Below are 22,625 nucleotides of genomic sequence, written 5' to 3' on the forward strand. Positions count from 1 at the left end.
TTACAGTTTCTCTTTGACCTTTGGGCCATATTCATGGAACTGCGCATCTGTGGAGCAAGCGAGAGCTTTAACACTGGCCACTGGCTCCAGTAAGCTTCCTAGGGCGCCATCTTGGTAGTGGGGCAAGTGGATGCATTGAAGGTGGAGCCCCTGCACCCTCTGCCTGCTGGCTCGTGAGCACCATGCTGGAGGTGGTCACTAGTGTTTGAGATGGTCAACCGTTTTTTCACGGCTGGCTTATGGCAATTTACATTCTTTCTTTTGTCTTTTTTTCGCAGCTGTTGTGAACTTGGACAATTCTGTGGTTGACCTGGAGACCCTTCAAGCTCTCTATGAGAATGTGAGTAATAGAAGGAATTTTATATGCAAGTATATAATACATACACAATACTTGTCAATGTACAACACAGCTATGCCTGTTGCTTTAATGTCCTCTGAGGAGATTTGATCTGGAAGTGCTGAATTTACGTAAGTATAGATTTGTTACAATACTTTCTAGGAACACATAGGACAAATGTGTGGTCTCATAGTTTTAAAGATTGTGATTCAAAACATGTTGCATGTGAGGTCATCCATGTTCCTTCTTTTGAAATACAGTCAGTACTTATGTGGAGGTTAATGTGAGCGGAGCGTTGTTCTATACCCCAACTCATTTAATCCTCACGTGGAAGCTATTATTATCTCCATTCTGCCTGTCAGGAAACTTAGATATGGAGAGGTTAAATGACTCACTCAAGGTCACACAGGTAATGTGGTGTCACTGGGTTTTAATTCCTTCTGGCTCCATTTCTCTAAACTGCCATAGTTGACTTCACTAAGTGGCAGGCCATTCAGGCCTTCATCTAGGAGCACTTTTCCTTAAGAAGTTGGCAGGAAAAGGGAGTAAGGTGCTAGAGGAGAGTGACCACAGCGTGGTGTAGTCCGTGCCCTTGGGAAGTGCAGTGTGCAGTGCTGTGTGAAATGGTTTCACCCGGGGCATGGTATTAAATAGCGTTGACCCACACAGTAAGAAAGCAATTCTCTTTTCAGTGCTTTTCATGATATCTTGGAGAAAACCTCACTGTGGCCCTGTTTTTTCTCTAATATGTTTGGGTTCTTTTTTCATTTTGTTTCTGCACTTGCTTCTGATCTGCCTGATATTTAAACATCTGTGCTCTTTGAGGTGTGGCCTTAGTTAGTCTTTGACTTTTCTGTGCCACATCAAAGAATTTCTGGCTCTGGGAGACGTATGTGGTGGATGCAGACTGTCTCTTCCCTGAGCACCCCCTCGAGGACGGTGTGTTTGACCTGCTTGTCCACTCTGTAATTTGGTACTTTTTAAACCTGTGTGTATGTGGTGTGCCCTGTGAGACTGAGACCTTTGTAAGAGAGAATATTTCTCATGATGCCTCGCAGGAATCTATCCATCAGGTGTAGAGTCGGTACCCAGTCGGCATTGTGAGCACAGGCACTCAATTCCACCAAGTCGCTAATGAGCACTGAGAGGGAAGGTTTGAATGTTTATTATGTGGTTCTCTGTACAAGATGGAAAACTGGAGAAAATAAATTATGTATTTAGTATATTAGTGTCCCAGTGAAATAGATATTTAAAACATAACCATTTAAAGGTAGAGGTTTCATTTCTCTTGACTCTTTCTTCCCAGCCCTTTCCCAAGCAGAAGAGCCATATGGGAGAAATGAGGAAATACCAGGGAAAGTAATTTCTTCAACAGATCGTAATGATGTGAGATGTCGGTGTATGTGGAACTGTTTATCTTGTGTATACATTATACATGTGTTTATGGATATACATAATATATGTATGTGTGTGTCCATTTGTGTGTATGTATATTACATGAAGACACATGAATGGCTTATTTTCACCTAGTATATCCATATGCAGAAACATATACAGAAAAAATATACAACATCGGGGACGGCCATATTTATGATGGAAGTTTATTTTACAGTGATTTAGAATATTTTATTTGGAAGTTTTTAGCCTTTCAAAGTAAATTAATTTCATAGAGTATAAGTTTCTGACTCTGGACAGACTAGATTGCTACCCAGAATTTCTTATTGTCATACTCCATGAAAGTGGAACCAAGTACTAGCTGGCACTAGTTAAATTTGTGGTTTTCTTTATATTCTTGATGTTGTTAAACTTTGATGGGTCAGGCTTTCATTGTGTCAGGAGAACAATTTTTTGGTGGAGGTGGTTCACAGTAATATTATTTCAGGTAATAATAGGCTAGATTTCTTGATAGCCATCTTCAGTAGAGGAACTTAAAGAATCCATTATGAATGATAGATAATTATGTACCTTTTATACAAGTAGAACTCATGCTAATTCCTGATTCATATCCATTAAAGTACAAGTCCAAAGAAGGCAGAAATGTTTGTTTTATCCATGGCAATATCCCCAGCACTTAGAATTTGGTAGTATTGGGCACATAGGAAGTATTCAGTAGATGTTAAGTGAATGTTTACATGAATTAATGAATCTATAGTTTTCAGATACTTTTTGCCTATTCGGAATGATTGATACCCATTGTGGATAAGGATCTATATTGAACACTTATTTGTGCTATTTTTACTTCTATCAACTTAAATAGCAAATTTGCCTCTTATTTTATCTCAAAATGAGTTTATTTGGAAATAGCCCAAAGAATTGCAATTTGGGATGTGTGGATGTGCATGCTATGGGTACACCATGGGCTAATCTGGAAAAGAAAGGAGGGGAGCTGCCTTTATAGAGAAAAGGGGAATAGAGAGAGGCTGCTCTAAATGAAACTCAGTGGGGGAAAGTAAGAGTTCAGAGCGCCAATGGCTTCTCGTTGGCTGAGCTGTGGCATTTCTCGTTGGCTGGGCTGTTGCCAGGTGGGGAGAGAAGTCTTCCTTTAGTAGTAAAGTAGTTTTACTTCCTGTCCAAGATCCAAATGTCCATCTCTTTCTGTTTGGTGTAACTGATGATGTGTGACAGGCCCTGAGAGCTCCCCCTACAGGCCTTCCCGACAACTCCAATTTAGTTAAGGTTTCTTTTATTAATTCCCACGCTTCTTGGTAATAACTTAAGATTTCATGTGCAAAATAATTAGTAGTTCGTTCCAGTGGGGTCTGGTAGCCCAGGCATCATTTATTGTAACCTGCTATGTATCAAAAGTGATGATAAGCATAACAATTGACACTTTGAAAAGCGTGAAGGAGAATTTAAAATGTTTACCTATTTTAAGAATTCTAGATCGTTAAGGACAGGCTCCTAGGGACCTGTTTGCACATAAGGCTCTTGGGTTTTCTAAGGATAAATGTTGAGGCAAAATCTGTGATTTTTTTGGGTGATAAACGTAACAGTGGGAGATGAAGTCTTCTGCTGCGAGTTGATGAATAGTCCTCTTACAAAGCAAGGAACTCCCCCTAAATTAAGAGAGAATTGAAATACATATTTCCTATTAGTAAAAAATGCACTTGTTCAAATTTCTTCATTCCCTTTGTTTTAAATTCCTAAAAGAGCTGTGATGGTTTATAGATCAGGGTATCTGAATTTGTAGAGATGATAATAATTTAATGTTTCTTGTGCACCCATGCACGTTCTCAGTGCTTTGTAGGTATGAGTTCATTTTCATCCTCTCCGTGCTTCCCCTCGGACTTGTGAGGAGTGCTATTGTTGTCTAATCCTTTCGTGAAAAGAGGAAACTGAGACATGTTCTCACAGCTCAGAGCTGGGTTGACACCCCGTCACCTCCTCTATGGACTGTGCTCTTCAGCACAGAATTTCCTGACTCACAGTGACAGCTGAGCAGAGCCCTTCAGGAGGAGCTGAGACAGCGCTATGTGGTGGGAAGAGCGTGGGATAAAAAAGCCAGAAGAGCTTTGTTCAGCTTCCAGCACCACAGTTTAACAGACACATGCTTTCGATAAGTTATTTTGTTCTTCGGTTTCACTTTCCTCATATCTAAATAGGGTTTCTGATAATTCATAACAACAGCATGAACTTTTTGTCACCATCGAATGTAAAAAGAGTTTTCTAGACCATTTAATACCATTATGGTTTTTTTAAAAATAAAAATAAATGTGGACATAGAATCTCAAATAACTGTGATTGTCAAACTGCAAATGATTGTCTCTAAGACTGGATTAGGATTGAGGGTAATTTACAAACAAGCACACACTTAACCATAATACAAACATTGGCATCATAAAATTAACACTGATCTATTACTATCGTCTAATCCTCAGAGCTCAGTCAAGTTTTGCCAGTTGTTCCAATAATGTCCTTTATAGTGAGGACTTCTTTGAAATCTTGTAGTGCTTGCTTGCTTCCTTTCCTTGGGCACTTACTTCTTTTTGCTTCATATTGTCATTATATGTGCATATCTCTTATCTTTCAACTTATCTATAAATTTCTTATTAGTAGGATTTTTATCTTCCATGTTTAGCATAGTGATTTGTATATAATATTCATAATTATTACTAATTAATTAAAGAATGACCTGAGAATAGTTCTGTTTTTGCCCTTGGTATGGTTTTATAATTGAGGGAGGTGAAAATTGTGAATATTACTCTATTTGAAATGCTGTGCTTTTTTGAAATAGTGTAAAAAGTGATGTAGCTTTCTTAAAAATAAAATAATTTCAGAAATATTGCTTTAGAGATTCAGAAGTGATAACTATGAGTAAAGTTAACCATTACTATCCAAGAAATGATTCATCAGATTATGTGTGATGTTTCAAATAATAGTTTCGATTCAGATAGTGACATTCTGTTTTGGGGGCAAACTGAACGTGTTAGTTTCCTTCTTGTTGATGTGATTTCAGAGATTCTTGCCTCAGGAGCTGTTGGAGTTGCTAGAGAAACTCTCTTTTTCCCAGATTACCTTGAACCTTTGAATGTCCACTGGACTGACAAGATGCTTGAGCTTTCTCTTCTCAGTTGATACTAGATGATACATACTTCAGTGAACCTAAGATGAACCCAAGATGTGGAACCACTTGTAGTTTATTTTTTAGTGCACAATGCAGAACAAATTTTTCCATGTTTTTCAGTTGCTAATGGCCTGTGTGTTTACACATGACTGATAAAAATAAGGCAGCGTGCTGTATGAGTGCACATCTGTGGTGTACCTTGGCAGGAGTCCTTCCCACTTCCTACAGACTCGCCCCAGACTTTACAACTGTACCATGGCTCGATTAAAATAGGCCACAGTTTCATTTCAGCACGACGTGAACATGCCTTTACGTACCCTATCCGTCCTCTCTCACCCAAATCACACAAGGGCATTCAAGAAGTTGCAGTTCAACTACATGGAATGAATATGTTTACTATTCCCAAGGGGCCTGGGATTCTAGCTACCAGTTTTCATTCACAGTGTATCAGGTAAGGCAGCCCAGCAACCCAGGCTAACTGGAGTAGAAGTTTTATATCTTCTCTATGCTACTGAATGGTGTGGAATGAATGAATGAAGGAATGAATGAGCTCTTTGAAACAGAAGCTCAGCACGGTGAAACATTCAGCTGTTTGTGACTCCAGCTGCTTTCCCTTGCACACTCCCAGCTTCCTGATTCACAGATATATGAAGAGTAAGCCATCTGGTTCGTATTCACCGATTTTTCTTCATCTGTCACTGCTGCTTTCTCTCTAAGAAATTCTATGAATACCTTTGTACCCTCTTCTTCTGTTCCAGCCAGTGACCTCTTCTCACTCTGTACCCGTTTCTTTCCCACCTCTCCTTTTTCAGAGCATGTTCAGGTGTCCTTCATGCTAAAAAGAAAGAAAAATAAATGACTTACCTCCTTTCATTCATGACCTACTTCATTCAAAATATTTATAGAATGCTAACGAATGTCAAACGTTGTGCTAAGATCAGTGCTAGGTAGTGGTAGCCTCTGTGCATTGATATCCTACAGTTTACGTAGTAAGTGATGTCTCTCTCTCTTTTATGTACACACACACTCAGAGAGAGATATAATCAACAGGGAAAGCATCTCTGAGGAAGGGACATTTGGAGTGAAAGTAGTTACCCAAAAAGAAAATGAAAATGTTCTAAGGAGAGAGAATGGTGTGTGCCAAGGTTCGGAGGCATGAGAGAGGAGTTAGCCAATCGAGGGAGAAGAAAGTGCTTTGGGAGTCAAGTGAGCTCTGGAGAGAATGGGCAGGAGGAGAGGATGTGGAAGCAGGCAGTGGCTAGATTTCACTAGAGATTTTAGGGTATTTTAAAACAGTTGTGGAGTTTTCCATTTTTCCCTTTAATTCTGTCCATTTCTGCTTCGTGTATTTTGAGCCTTTCTTATTAGGTCCATGCGCATTTAGAATTGTCTTTTCTGTTGAATGTTGCTTTTATCATTAAGAAATATTTGTCTTGACGCTGGTAATACTCTTTGTCTTGAGGTTTATTTTAACTGATACTTAAACAGCCATTCTACTTTCTGATGCTTACTACTTAATGGCTTTTCTTATTCTATTCATGTAATTGCAGCCTACCTGCATCTTTATGTTAGAACTCATCTCTTGTAGGCAGTGTATATTTGGGTCTTGCTTTTTTATCCACTGTGATGATCTCTTCCTTCTTGGAGCATTTAGATTGTTAACATTTAATGTAATTATTGTTATGGTTGGATTTAGGTCTATAATTTTTGTTTGTCCCTCAGCTGTTTTGTTCCTCTGGTTTCCCCTTTCTGCCCTGTTTAAAATTAAATGCATTTTTTTTCTCTTGTTTCTCATTTTATTTCTGTTGTTTTTTAGCTATGCCTCTATGTGTTACATATTTTTACTTGTTGCTCTAGGAATTACAATATACATTTCTAAACTTTCACATTCTACTTACATGGAGTTAATATTATAAAATGTAGAAACCTTGATGACGCCGTATAGGGCATTTTACTGTCTTTCCTGTATATTTAATGTTTTAGTTGTCATATGAGCTTCATCTATGTACACTTAGAACTCCGTGAGACATCAGTGTAATTTTTGTTTGAAATAGTAATATATTTAAGGAACTTAAATATAATCTTTTATCTTTATCCACATTTTCCCCATTTCTGAAAGTCTTCCTTTGTTCCTTTTTCTATTATGGTAAGAACATTTAGCATGAGATCTAACCTCTTAACAGATTTTTAGGTGTACAATATAGTATTGTTATCTATAGACACAGTCTTGTACAGCAGACCTCTAGAATTTTTTCATCTTATAAAAATGAAATTTTATACATGTTGATTAGCAACTCCCTATTTCCCAGCCACCCAGCCCCTGGTAACCACCATCCTATTATTTTTCTTTTATGATTTTGACTATTTCAGATAATTCATGTAAGTGGAGGCATGTAGTGTTTGTTCTCTGCAGTCTTATTTAACTTAGCATAATATCCTCAAGGTTCGTCCGTGTTGTCTCATATTGCAGGATTTGCTTTCTTCTTAAGGCTGAATAATTTGGCATTGTATGTATATACCATATTTTCTTTACCCCTTCTTCCATTAATGGACTTTTAGGTCATTCTCATATCTTGGCCATTGTGATTAGTGCTGCAATGAACATGGGAATGCAACTTCTCTTTCGAGAACCTAATTTCAATTCTTTTGGATAAATACCCAGAAGTGAGATTCTTGGATTATATGGTAGTTCTATTTTTAATGTTTTGAGGAACTTCTATACTGTTTTCCATAGTGGCTGCACCATTTTGCATTCCAACCAACAGTATACAAGGATTCCAGTTTCTCCGCATCCTCGCCAACACTTTTTGTCTTTGTTTTTTTGATAATAGCTATTCTAACAGGTGTGGAGTAGTATTTCGTTGTGGTTTTTATTTGCATTTTTTGATGACTAGTGATGTTGTGCATCTTTTCATATACCTGTTGGCCATGTCTATATCTTCTTTGGAGAAATGTTTATTCAAGTCTTTAGCCCATTTTTTAATTGGGTTATTAGTTTTTTGCTGTTGAGTTGTCAGAGTTCCTTCCATATTTTGAAAATTAACCCCATATCAGATAAGGGGTTTGCGTATATTGTAGTCCTGCTTGTCTGCTTTTGCTTTTGTTGTCTGTGCTTTTCGTGTCATATCCTTGAAATCACTGCCAAGAAGAAGTTCATGAAGCTTTTCCCTGTGTTTTCTTCTAGGAGTTTTATAGTTTCAGGTGTTGTATTTAAGTCTGTAGTTCATTTTGAATTGTCTTTTGTGTATGATGTAAGATAAGAGTCCAATTTCATTCTTTTGCATGTGCATATCCTGTTTTCCACCATTTGTTGAAGACGCTATCTTTCCCTGTTGCATGTTCTTGGCACCCTTGTTGAAGGCCAGTTGAATATGTGTGGGTTTATTTCTGGGCTCCCTATTCTGTTCCGTTTGTCTATATATCTGTCTTTATGCCGGTACCATACTGTTTTAATTACTGTACCTTTGTAAAATATTTTGAAATCAGGAAGTGTGATGCCTCCAGATTTGTTCTTCCTTTTCAAGATTGTTTTGGCTATTTAGGGTCCTTTGTTGTTCCGTATGAATTTTAGATTTGTCCTTTCTAAGCCAGAGATTTTGTATTGACTCTGTAGATTGCTTTGGGTAGTATCAACATCTCAACAATATTAAGTCTTCTAATCCATGGACACAGAATGTCCTTCTTTTTGTTTCTGTTATCATTAATTTCTTTAATCAGTATTTTGTAGTTTTTAGTATACAAGTCTTTCACTTCCTTAACTAAGTTTACGTGTATGTATTTTATTCTTTTTGATGTTATTGTAAAAGGGATTGTTTTCCTAATTTCCTTTTCAGATAATTCATTATTAGCATATATAAACACAACTGATTTTTTTGCATGTTGATTTTGTGTCCTGCAACTTCACTGAATTGATTTATTAGTTCTAGCATATTTTTGGCGGAATCTGTCAGGTTTTCTGTATATAAGATCACACCATTTTAAAACAGACAATTTTACTTCCTTTCTGATTTGGGTGACTTTTTTTCCTTCCTTCCTTCCTTCATTTCCTTTTCCTTTTCATTTCTCTAATTGCTCTGGCTAGGACTTCCAGGGCTATATTGAATAGAAGTGGTGAGAGTGGGCGTCATTGCGTTGTTCCTGATCTTAGTGTAAAAGCTTTCAGGTTTTCACTGTTGAGTGTGATATTAGCTGTGGGCTGGTCGTGTATGGCCTTTATTATGTTGAGGTAATTTCCCTCTGTTCCTAGTTTATTGGGTGTTTTTATATGAAAGGGTGTTGGGTTTTAAATGCTTTTTCTGCTTCTATTATGGTGGTCACATGATGTTATCCTTTATTTTGTTAGTGTGACGTGTCACATTAATTGATTTTCGTATGTTGAAACATCCTTCATGCCAGGGATGAATCCTACCTGGTCATGGTGCATGATTGTTTTAATCGTTTTACTGTTTAATACTAGCAAAGTGTTGAATTCAGTTTGCTAGTATTTTGTTGAGGACTTTTGCATCTAATGTTCATCAGGGGTATTGGCCTGTAGTTTTCTTTTCTTGTGGTGTCTTTTGCTGGCTTTGGTATTGGGTAATACTGGCCTCATAAAATGTGTTTGGAAGTATTCCTTCTCTTCAGGTTTTTGGAACAATTTGAGAAGAATTGGCATTAATTCTGCTTTAAATGTTTGGTAGAATTTGCCAGTGAAGCCATCTGGTCCTGGGCTTTTATTTGTTGGAAGATTTTTGATTACTAATTCATTCTCCTTAGTTGTTATGGGTCTGTTCAGACTTACTTTTTATTTTATTTTTTTGATTCAGTGTTAGTAGGTTGTATGTTCCTAGGAATTTATCCCTTTCTTCTAGATTTTCCACTTTGTTGTCTTATAATTTTTCCTAGTTGTCTTTTAGGGTCCTGTTTATTTTGGTGGCATCAGTTATAATGTCTCCTCTTCATTTCTGATTATATATTTGAGTCTTCTCTGTTTTTTACATTGCTATTCTAGCTAAAGGTTTGTCAGTTTTATTTATGTTTAAAAAAACCCAACTCTTAGTTTCATTGATTTTCTTTTTTTTTTTTTTTTTGGTATTGTTTTTCTATTCTCTATTTCATTTATTTTGCTCTAATATTTATCATTTCTTTCCTTCTGCTAACTTTGGGTTTAGTTTGTTCTTTTTCTGGTTCTTTGAGGCATAGAGTTAGGTTATTTCTTCTTTTTGAATGTAAGTGTTTATTGCTATAAATTTCCCTCTTAGTTCTTCTTTTGCTGCATCCCATAAGTTTTGATCTGTTGTGTTTTCAGTTTCATTTTTTCAAGCTATTTTCTAATTTCCCTTTTGATTTCTTCTCTGACCCATTGGTTGTTCAGAAGTGTCTTAATTTCCACCTATTTCTGAATTTTCCAGTTTTCCTTCTGCTATTGATTTCTAGTTTCATTCTGTTGTAATCAGAAAAGATACTTGCTATGATTTCAGTCTTCATAAATTTGTTAGCACTTGTTTTGTCAGCTCTAACATGTAACCTATCCTGGAAAATGTTCTGTGTGTACTTGAGATGAATGGATATATTCTGTTGTTTTTGGGTTGAAAATTCTGTTTATGTCTGTTTGGTCCATTTGGTCCATGATGTTAATCATGTATTCTAGTATTTCTTTGTTTATTTTTTGTCTACTTGATCTATTCATTATTGAAAGTGGGATGTGGAAGTCTCATACTGTTATTTTATTGCTGTCTATTTCTCCCTTCAGATCTGTCAGTGTTTGCTTTATATATTTAGGTGCTCTGGTGTTGGGTTTATATATATTTATAATGTTATATCTTCCTAATTGACCCTTTTATCATTGTATAATGACCTTTTTTGTCTCTTATGATAGTCTTTGACTTATAGTCTGTTTTATCTGATATAACTATAACCACCTCTGCTCTCTTTTGGTTCCTATTTGCATGAAATGTCTTTTTACATCCATTTACTTCCAGCCCACGTGTGTCCTTAGATCTAAAGGTGAGTGTCTTGTACACAGCATATAGTTGGATATTGTTTTTTAAGCCATTTATCCACTCTACGCCTTTTGATTGATGAGTTTAATCCACTTACATTTAAACTGATTATAGGTGAGGAAGTATTTATTATCATTTTGTTAACTCTTTTCTGTTTGTCTTGTAGTTCTTTTGTCTGTATTTTTCCCTCTTTCTGTCTTCCTTGGTGTTTCATTGTTTGTTTTTTGTTTTGTATTCATGTGTTATAATTCCTTTCTCTTTTTCTTTTGTCTAACTATTTTAGGTATTTCTTTGTGTTTACTATGGGTTTACATAAAATATCTTATAGTTATTACAGTCTATTTTATGCTAATAACAATTTCACTTGCACACAAAAACTCTACACTTTTACTTCCCTGCCTTCCAGGATATATGCTATTGATACCACAATTTACAGATATTTCTATTGTGTATCCATTGATTATTATTTTTACTTATAGTTATTTTTAATACTTTCATATTTTAACTTTTATACTAAAATTAGAAGTGATTTTAGGCTGGCCCCATGGCCTATTGGTTAAGTTCAGCGTGCCCCGCTTCAGCGGCCCGGGTTCAGTTCCCCGGTGCAGACCTACACCACTTGTTAGCGGCCATGCTGTGGTGCTGACACACATGCAAAACAGAGGAAGATCGGCACAGACGTTAGCTCAGGGCAAATCTCCCTCCACCAAAAAGTAAAAATAAAATAAATAAAAATAAGTAATTTTCCCACCACCAATAGAGTAATACAGTATTCTGTATTGTGTATATATTTACCTTTATCAATGAATTTTATACATTCTTATGTACTATGTTGTTGTGTAGTGTCTTTTCATTTGAAGTTGAAGAACTCCCTGTAGCATTTTTTGTAAGACATTTCTAGTGGTGGTAAACTCCCTTAGCTTTTGTTTGTCTAGGAAAGTTTTATCTCTCCTTTACTTTGGAGGACAGTTTTGTTGAGTATAGCATTCTTGACTGGCAAGCTTTTTCTTTCGGCACTTTGAATGTATCATCTCACGCCCTCCTGGCCTACAAGGTACCTGCTCAGAAATCTGCTGATTGATTGCCTCATGGAGATTCCCTCGTTCATGACAAGAGACTTTTCTGTCACTGCTTTCCAAATTCTCTCTGTCTTTGACTTTTGACACTTTGAGTATAATGTGTCTTAGGGTAAGCTTCTTTGTATAGATCTTGTGTGGGATCCTTTCAGCTTCATGAATCTGGAAATCCATATCCTTTCTAAGATTTGGAAAGTTTTCAGCCGTTGTTTCTTTAAAAAAGCTTTTGCCCCTTTCTCACTCTCTTCTAACTACTGGGACTCCCATAATGTCTACATTGGTCTGCTTATGGGGTCTAATAAGTCACTTAAGTTATCTTTACTCATTTTCATTCTTTTTTTCCTTTTGCCCCTTCTAATGGAGTATTTCCAATGACCTGTTTTCAAGTTTGCTGATCCTTTCTTCTGCTTGATCTAGTCTGATATTGAATTCCTTTTTGGAAGTTTTTGGTTCAGTTATGGTATTCTTCAGCTCCATGGTTTGTGTTTTGTCCTTTTTAATATTTTCTGTCCCATTGCTGAAATTCTTGCTTCATTCATGCATTACTCTCCTGACCTCATGAGCATCTTTAAGACAGTTATTTTGAATCCTCTATCAGGTAAATCACATATCTCCATTTCATTAGGGTTGGTTTCTGGAGAATTATCTTCTTCTTTTATTCGGTACTTATTTCCTTGTTTGTTCATTTTCCTCCACTCTGATTTGGTGTTTGTTCATTAGACAAAACAGCTTGGCGTTGTACAGAAGACCCTTACAGTCACCTGTTCAAAGATTCTGAGTGCCTCTCAAACCCTCATGCTAGTGCAAAACGCTTTCTTGTTCACAGAGGTTCATAGAGGTCCCTAGATATCTAGAGTCCACCAGGTCCCATCAGCCCTCCAAGACAGGCAAGAAAGCTGGTCCCTTGAGAAGCTGCCAGAGAAGTTGAGATGCTATATGTGTGACCAACTCTTTCACTCCCCAGAGGGCAGCTGGGAGCTAGAGTTTATTGCCTGCCCACTCTGTGCTGGACCAGGGAAAGGAGCTGTGGTGAGTGCCTGCACACTCATTCACCACTGCTTTGTTCCCTGAACCCCCCAGGGCACTAGTGAATGCGAGGTCCTGTCAGCTGTCAGAGACAGGGAGGTTAGAAGCCAGTCTCTTTGGTAATATCTGTGCAGTCCACCTTCGCTTCTCAGAGAGAAGCTGGGAGCTGGACTTTTCTGCCCTCTCCGTGTGCACTGAACCAGGAGGAGAACCCACAACAAGTGCTTGTACTCTCTTTCAAACTGTTGCTCTGTTCTCTGTAGCCCCCATGGGATCAGTGAATGTTGGGCTCTATCAGCTCTTGGAAACAGGTGAGTGAGAAGCCAGACCCTTGGGCAGTAGCTAGAAAAACTGGAGTGCTAGGTGTAGTCTAAAATCTTCACTCCTCAGGAGAAGCTGGGTTCTTGGGGGTTCTCTTCCAGTTGCATGGCCCTGTGCCAGTGGTGGAGATTATGACGAGAAGGCGTCCCAGCTGGTCCCACCAGTTTCACTGTGGCTTGTTTCATACTCAGGGCGCAGGGGCCTCCCATCAATCTCTGGATTCCTCACAAAGTGAACTGATAAACGTGTTGTTTTGAGTCTATGTGTCCATGGGGGAATGAGAGTCCAGAACCTCCTATTCCACCATCTTGCTGACATGCCTCCCTCTTCCTTTGTTCTTGAAGATCAGTTTTCCCTCCAGTATCATTTTCCTTCACCCTGAGGAAGTGTGTTTTATATTCTTTGGGTGCAGATCTTTTCATGGTGAATGCCTTTATTTCACCTTCATTTGTAAATGATATTTTCATTGGATATAGAAATCTGAGTTGACAGTGTCTTTCTTTGTGCATATTAAATGTATTCCATTTACCCCTGGCCTCCACTGTTTCTCATGGTAACATTATAATATGTCTTGGCATTGTTTTTTTCACTGACTCTTCCTCTGTCGTCTTTATTCTGCTATTCAACCCATCCAGTAAAAAAGCTTTGTTTCCAATATTGTAATTTTCCACCCTAGAATTTTCATTTGGTTGTTTTTAATAGTTCTATTTTTTTGTGATTATTTTTGAGATTCTTTATCTTTTCATTCATTTTTAATGTATTTTCTTTTTCATCATGGAGCATAGCTATAACAGCTGTTTTAAAGCCCTTGTCTGATAATTTGAACATATGCGTCATCTTGGTGTTGGCATCTGCTGATTTTGTTTTCCTTTGAGAGGTGGATTTTTTTGTCTGTAGGATAATTTTGTATTGTATGTGGGACAACATAGTGTACTGTTAAATGTATAATTGTACTCAGCCATTTCTTTTCTGAACAAAACAGCATTTAAGTGAATTTAGTACTCTCTATAGTGTACTATGAGATATACAATCTGGTTTTTTGTTGAAAAAAGAAATGTATTCATTTTTGGAAACATGTATTCCCCAGTATTGTGTTTTCCAAACTGGATTCAGTGAAACACTATTGTTTTTGTTGGCTATAGTGAAAAATGTGTTGCATAGTCAAATAAGTTGGGGAACTGTTAAGTTAAAATTAAAGGTAAAACTACTCAGAGTGATAATATATGCCTAATTAAATGGTAATCTGCAGGGGGGCACTTTTTAAACTGAATCCTTCCTTCAATTAAGTTATTAATGTAGTGAGAGCAATAACATTTTATAGTTTGGAAAATGTTACTACAGTGCAGTGGAAATAAACCCAGACTTTCAGAAATATATCTATTATATAATAATGCCAAGGAAAATATCTATTATGTAGATCTAATTTAATACCATTATTGTTTTACCTGTTACACAATAGTTGAATATATAGCCCTTTTGTGGTTTTTTTTGCACTTAAAGTTCTTACCATAAGAATTGTTACATGAAAATACTTTCTTACTATTTTTGAATACTTATAATAATTGGATGTGAACCATCGTTGTTAGAAGTCAGTATAATTATTTTAACATCCTTAAATGTAGGGTTTTCTAGAATAGACAGTTTTAAACTGTCCTGTGCTATGGAGAAGAAAAAATCAATCTGAGGAGAATGGAGATTACACAGGGTAATAGGTACAGTTTTAAATATTGTTATTTAAAAGCTGATATTTTAAGTAGGGACAGCAGGAGATGAGGAAGAGAAGACACATGAATATCTTGGGGATAACATCCTGCCTGAGATATGAGCAAGCCTGACATACTCAGGGAACAGCGGAAGGCCCAAATGAAATGGTGTGATGTAGGGGAATATAGTCGTCCCTCAGTGTCCGAGGGGATTGGTTCCAGGACACCCTGTGGCTACCAAAATCTGCAGATGCTCGAGTCCCTTACTTGACCTTCTGTTTCTACAGGTTCCACATCCACGGATTCAACCGACTGTGGATCTTAACCATTGTACACGATCTGTGGTTGGTTGAATCCATGGACGCCAAACCCAAAGATACGGAGTGCTGACTGTACGGTCAGATAATCAGAGATGGATTGAGGGAGAAAAATGAGGAGGTAATACAGGGTTTTGGTCAGAGGATTCATGTTTTGGAAGGAACACTTTGACTCCTGAAGGATAGATTATGGGTGGCAAGGTGGAATGTCAGAGACCGTTAGGAGGTGAGAGATGATAATGGCTTGGACTATAGTAGAAGCAGTGGAGCTGGTGAGAAGTGGTCAGATTCTGGAAATATTTTGAAGACTAGGTCAATAGAATTTGCTGATGATTTTGATACAGACCGTGAAAAAGAGGAATCAAAGCTGATCCCCAGGATTTTGGCCAGAGTAATAGAAACAGTAGTGTTGCTATTAACTGATGTGTAGAAGTGGGTTAGTTAAGGAGGGGGAAATAAAAATTCTGTTTTGGTCTTGTTAGCTTTGAGTGGTCTATTCATTCATACAAATGGATGTTTGGATATAGGAGTCCAGTGGTCTCAGGGCAGAAAGTGGGGCATGAAGCTCTGAGTGTTGGATGCCTAGTCTGGGTCCAATCAGGAGACAGGAATCATGAACAGGGAAGTTTGTTATAATGAATGATTAACCTGTGATAGGAGAGTACAAGGATGTAAAGATAACTCTTTCTAAAGATAATAGGGCTGAGGGAGAGTACCCAAGGAAGGATCATCTCGGAAGGGGAGCTGTCTCCCTAAGGCTGGGGTGTAGATCTCCCTGGAGAAGGTGTGGCTGCAGCCCACTGATTTGCCTGGGGCATAGCTGGTCCCCAGTCTCTGGGTGAGCAGGGAACAAACTTCTGGGCGGCAGGTGGGCCATAGCTGGTGGGTGGGCATGCAGGAGTCAGGATGCTGCATGGGGCATGAAGCCCAGAGCGTATGGTGTCCATGCTGAGAGAGCCCGAGAACCAAACCTCAGGGCACAGGTGAGCCACGGCTGGTGCAGGTGCATAGTGTCCACGTCAGGAGTGAAGAAGTCACGACTAAGGTTGCCAAGAGGCTCCACACTCTGGATGTGCTGCTGTGTTTTGAGCAGAGGAGCCCCAGATGTCCTCACACACCCACACTACTGATGAACTGTGCAGCAGGAGGGAGAAAGGGCAGACACCTGCACAGCAGAATCAGGAAGAGGAGCCCCCTTCCTCTCGCAGCGTCCCTCCAGCGCCTCCTAAGGGTAAAGTTTAACATCGTGCTCTCTGTGAAGGAGGAAATTCTAAGAGCCCCACCCATTATCTCAGAGTGGGCTCACTGGGGTAAACTGAGGGCTGAGAAGCAATAATACCTGGCATGCGTGGTGCGGAAGGTTGATAGTTGAGGAGGTTTGCTCTTATTTGGTGTGTAATTCGCATGTGACTTGTCACTCCACAGGATGTGAGTCTTGCTCATGTGAAAGTGTCTCCAGGAGGAAATGTACGTTTTGTTCTTGGCTTGGGTTCTCCTTGGAAATCCTTCGGACTTTATTGTGTTGGTATAACTGTAATTAGTAGTTTCAGGTCTGAAACAGTGTTTGAAATAGAATCTTAATTTTGCCTTAATAGTTTAATAATGGTATTTGAGGGGACATTTAAATTTTATCCATAAAAAATAAACTAATGTGTAAGCTCAATTTTTTTGTTATTAAGTATACAAAGCATCACCTTATTTAGCATTCCAGTACTTATCCGCAGAGGACAAGAAACATGGCTAACCTGAATCCTTTCCCACAAATACACGCTTTCTTGTTGCCAGATGGGTAAATGTCATTGGGCTGTTTTAAGTGGTTCTATTTGATCTCTGTGAAGCAGATGGAAGTACTTGTTATACAAACCTTATTTAGAATGTAATCTTTTTTCTCCCCTGATTGCATGTGTTTGGCAGTGAGCTTTCTCTTCTAGATGTGAATGAATTTGGGGCAGTCTCCAAATCTAAACACACCCTAATTTCAGAAACCACAATCCTGAGGGCCCAGTTCCTGTTTACTGACGAATTAAACCTAGGGAGACCGCAGAGTTACTAAATACAGTATACCCTACTGAGTTTGTGAAAACAAAAATCTTGATAGTTTATTGAGGGTTATTGACTATCGAGTTCAGAGAGTAAAGTCTCTTCGTAAGCAGCATATAGTATTTACACTTGGTTAAATCTATCTGTTGCCTCCAGTTTTTAGTGCCTTCTCCTTATTTGGCACAGTGAGTTTGTGGGTGAGTGGGAAGTGATGGACTATGGGATGGGAGATGGAGGGGTATTTGAGGTAGATTACTTATTCTTTCTTTAACGTATTGAATGATTAACAGCAAGTCAAAAATGTATCTGCAGAAATTTCCATGTATTACTATCAGTTGAATTGGTTTTTTTAGATAATGGTTCAAATTTTCCTTTATCTCTTATTCAGAAGCAAAAAAAAAAAATCATAAATATTAAAACCAAATCCTGAAATGAATCCTGTTAGAAGTTCAGTTGAATAAAAAATATAAAAAAGATAGGACAGGAAAAAAATTCCACACCCCTTTGTAATTAAACAGCTCTAATCCAATTAGAAGGAGGGGAAAAAGCAGGTAGGGTAGAAAGAATTAGAGGTTTAAATTTACACTTCTCGGGATTGGATTTCACAGGCATGCTTTATAGTTTTAGTAATCTTTACTTAGGGTGGTAGTTGACATACCGCAAACTTTAATCTCGAAGAAGGCTAGAGCACATGTCACATGATATAGCATCCTCAAGAGTGTGTACTGTATTACATTAATGAGAATGAATTGGATTAACCATCTGCATTCCCATAACTTCCTAGAGGTATTTAATTGATTCATGTTTTAAGCAACATTTAATCATTAGTTTCTTCAAAAAAATGTGAGAGGAGTATTGGCTTTCTCCACGTAGCTGTTTTAAAAGCGTACTCTCATATTTCATTGTTTTATGGGGTTGGTTCATGGACTCCCGGCAAGTATGCTGATTTTCAACTAGAAACGTGCTGAAGGTGACTTCAGAATTAAAAAAGGAAAGCTTTAGATCTTGAATCACTTACAGGTTGACTGGAGACTTAATAAAAACCAGAAATTCTATTTCTTTCTTGGTCATCTAGGATGTTATGTTGCCTGCCAAAACGTAAAATTATTGACCGCTATGCTGCTTTTAGGGACACCAACTATCTCCAGTGAATTCTTTGGAACGTAAAAGTTAAAATAATTAACGTTGCCGCACTGGAAATAAATCACATGGGATTGTTCTCATCCATTTTCCACCTTCTTTTAATATGAGATTTTAATTTGATATCCAAACTTTAATGGTGATATCTAAAAGGTTGACTTACTGGAGACATTAACGTTTTCGTGTTCGCTATCGGCTTGCTGAGTTTACGGTTCTTTACTGTTTGCTGGGAGGGTCTCGAGTCCTTCTCTTTCACATATAGTTTTTAGTTTTATGTGGTCTGACTGTGCAGAACTGTGGTCTCTGCTTCACCTTCTTGCAGCAAGCTCCCAGCTGTTTGCCCGCCAGCCACCTGGCCCCTCTGTTTCTGAAACCTGGTCCCACCACCAGAACAGCATGACTAAAGCTGTTCTTTCAGATGGGAGATTTCTGCTGACCATCTCCTAGTAAACGTCACTGAACCTTCAGTTCTCATTCACTCCCTCCCCAGGAATTCTTCCCCATCACAAATCCTCCTGTTACAGACTCCTACAGCAACACTCACTTCACCTTTAGAGCATGGAGCCTAGGTATCCCACACATATTCACTTGATTATCTTGTCTTCTCCAATATCCTGAAAGTTCTACATCTGTTTTTTTTTTTCAGTATTGTATCGCCTTGCTAATACAAAAAAAAGTGTTTACCAAATGAATGCAAGAAATTTTTTTACAATAGTTAGAACATTAGCCTTCACGAATTCTCTTAAATAGAATATCTTTAAAAATATCGAGGTTTTGATTATTATTTTAATGATGGCATATATTTCAAGGAAGAACGAGTAACCGTGATCAGATGTTCCACAAAGTTCATTTGAGGATCAGTTTTTACTATGCGCGTGAAATAGACTCTTGCTTTCTCATCATTGGGAGAGAGCCGAGTCTCTGATGGTGTATTACAGAATCTGCTGCCCCAGGTAAAGTGCATGTGTGGAGCAGCTCGGACTGACGCCTCACACAGGGGTCTCCAGCCCTTACCTCTTTGCGCATCAAGATTACTCTCTTCCTTCTGTGTCAGTGAAGGAGACAAGGAGAGGTTATATTCAGAAGTACATGACACTTCTTCCGGCGCCTGACCTCCTTTTCCCCACCCACCCACTCATCTTGTTTTAAATTAGTAGACCCACTACAGAAATTAATCCCTTGCATTGCAACATCTGCTGTTTAAGTTACCAGTGTTACCACTTACCCTTTCCTTTTTGAGTCTGTTTACTAAGTGATCTGCCTACAGAAGGATGAGTCATCCTGGATGGGTGCCCATCAGATCACGCCATTAATTCTCAATCCTGTCCATCCAGGGCTTCCCTATTTTGGCAAATCTTTATATCATTTTCTTTACCATCCTGGAAAGAAATTGATGAATAATACAATCTATCTACATATATAATTTACATCATCTTATGTCTGCACTATAATACAAAATAAAAATAACAAAGTATATTATGACCTGTTTAATTATGTGAATGCTTGGAAATGATTGAACCAGAAGACATAATTAAGTAGACAGATATTTGTCCTTTTATTTATAATCACTTTGAATACAGCAGCTAAAAATGGCTTTATCACCGCTAATAGGATTTTCCAAAATGGCAAACACTTGGTAAAGTTGAACTGTGACTTTTCTTAGATATGCCCCGTTTCTGGAAAATTCCATGTCTATTAATTTGTATATTAAAGTATAGTATTGAATATTTAATTAAATTTTAAAAATAATGTATATAAAAGTAATAGTGTATATTAATACCTTGAAAAATGCTTTATGCTCACATATTTTCTTTTCCAACTTATGTTTTTGTACATAGGATGCTTCTAGGAAATATGCTGGGTGCATGTTACCCCTTCTTCAGGGAGACTGTAGTTTTGTTGGGCAGCTAAAATATGCATACAATTTTAATTATCATGTAAGAATTCAAGTGCTAATATTCAGTGAAATAATAGTTTGACACAAAATATAAGGCACTTTAAGTCCCATCTCCTGAAAAGGGGGGTAAATCATGAAGGCTGTGGTGTTTTGGCGAGGGGAGATGTGGTATCCATCCGTAGCTAGGAGCACAAGTATTGCTTGAATGTGTGAAAATTAGTAAAAAGAAATCTCATTTAAAATGGAATTGGAGGCCGGAAGGGGGAGCCCTCATGCACTGCCCCTCATGGTTAATTACAGATGCCAACAGGAAGAATCGTAGATTGCAGATCTCAACAGGAACAGTAAGTCCATACTGCTTTACTACTCCAGCAGGGGAGGGAGATTTCCTTCCTTGCCAGCAACTCAACCAATAAGAAACCATCGTCACCCTCAACTCTCTCGCTCCTCCCATGGGCTTTCGTCCAAAACAACCCCTCCCAACTTCCTCCTTTTTCCCTGTAAAGTAACATTCCTCTCCTTTGCTTGTTGGACTTTACTATGGTGTTTGCTCTAGCTTGCTTGTCCCAAACTGCAGTTCCTGTGCTATTCCTGAATAAACCCATTTGCTGCTAAAATAACTGGCTATTTTATTTTAAGGTTAACAAATGGAAAGACTGGAGGGAGGATTGTTGTTGTTGTTCTATGCCAGATTTCACACTTCCCTGAGAAATTCTGGTCCAACTACTGACCTGTTATAAATCAAAGACCTTCTTCAGCCTGTACTGATCTGAAACTAAGAGATATCCGGGGTTTCTACTACTTGCAAAGAGAGGAAGGGAGAAGAAAAAAACATTTGCTATTGTTGCTGTCCTCAAATTTTTTATAAAAGTAGATGGATAATAAATTCTTAATAAATAAAAAATGTTTTCGGAATGACTTTGGTGCTGGCTCAGCAGTAGCTTTGGTCCCTGCTGCTGTTTTCTCCTGTGTCTTAGTTCTGAATGTGAAGCTTGTGTGATGATGGAAGCACCTGCTTGCTTCTCTTTTCGTTGCAGCTCCTTCTGGTCCCTCAGGAAGTCTCCCTGAGAAGAACATGACCTGCACATCCTTGTGTGTGGTGTCGAATTGTTCATAGGCACCCAGCCTGTCTCTGCCACCCATTCTTTTTATATAAATTCTATTCTTTGATCTGCCTCGTGTTTCTCTCTTTGAGAACGTTAACCTTTTAGCTGGGTAGAGTACGGAAAGTACTTCTTGCACATTCGCTTTCTAATAACTTCAGCTCTCCTGGAAGGACAGTCTCTTCTGACACTCATATACCTAGCATTTCCCAGTAATTTTCTGTGATGGCAGGCAAGCGCTAGAGAAATGGAGCAGCTGGCTAGCAACCACGATAGATTTTTCCAACCTGATGCCATAAATGTTCACTATACTCTCTTTAGATCTCTTTATTCTGCTGATGTTACAGGAACATACTTATGACCAGGAATATTATGATTTATATGGAAGACTTTCAGGTTTGGCCTGCCTGTGGTCATATAAAGTAGAGATTTTTCAGTGGTAGAAGATGTTGATTATTGTTGTAAGTACCTGCTAAGAGCCTTGGTTATTACTAAAGTCGGGTTGTGACTTGAAATCATGCTGAACAGTAATAACATTTGATGATTTTGACATTTTAGTTTGAGAGGTTCGTCAGCCTGCCTTCCTTGTTGTCCATGATCGCAACAACTAAAATTTAACTGGGCAAAATATTTGTTAAAGGGACAAATAGTAAACTCCCTGAATAAGGATGTGAAACTCCTATCTTGTTTTCCTTCACTGAACTTATTCAGGAAGTTGAATGATTCCAGATAGCATCTCATGTGTTTTTGGCTCTGAATTTTATTTACTCACGTATTTGCCAATATGTATATGGTTAGGTGTTCAAGGTTTTTGGGTCCCTGAAGAGCCGTTCAAACCTTAGACATACAACTTTAGATTACTGTGCGTATACAGCCACTATTTTGCAAATTCCCTTCAGTCCTTGATATTTCAAGATATTCCAGTTGTTTCTTGCACCTGGGGAAGAAAGATCTGTGGGGCTGTAGTGTGTGAGTCTGTGGACTATCAAAAGTATATCTCTCGAAAAGCTCGTTTTCAAGATTAGAGGAAGTATGAGTCAACAAATGTATATAGACCGCCCATAAGCTCTTGAATGTGTCACGTGCAAAAGTATATTTTAAGTAGCCCTTTAATAATGCA

The 22,625-nt window shown here is 38.1% G+C and overlaps 1 protein-coding gene across 3 annotated transcripts in view; it reads left to right on the top strand.

Annotated features, from left to right (window-relative positions):
- Positions 1-22,625, top strand: part of FMN2 (formin 2) — a 345,907-nt gene that overhangs the window by 177,074 nt on the left and 146,208 nt on the right. For all 3 annotated transcript variants that reach the window (XR_011499414.1, XM_070501555.1, XM_070501556.1), the window contains exon 8: positions 279-340. Coding sequence is in view for 2 of the 3 variants with exons in the window: in XM_070501555.1 (XP_070357656.1) it covers positions 279-340 (62 nt within the window). In the remaining variant the exon portion in view is untranslated. The remainder of the gene's footprint in view (positions 1-278; positions 341-22,625) is intronic.

Source organism: Equus asinus, chromosome 30 (assembly GCF_041296235.1).
Source record: "Equus asinus isolate D_3611 breed Donkey chromosome 30, EquAss-T2T_v2, whole genome shotgun sequence".
Lineage (NCBI taxonomy): Eukaryota > Metazoa > Chordata > Mammalia > Perissodactyla > Equidae > Equus > Equus asinus.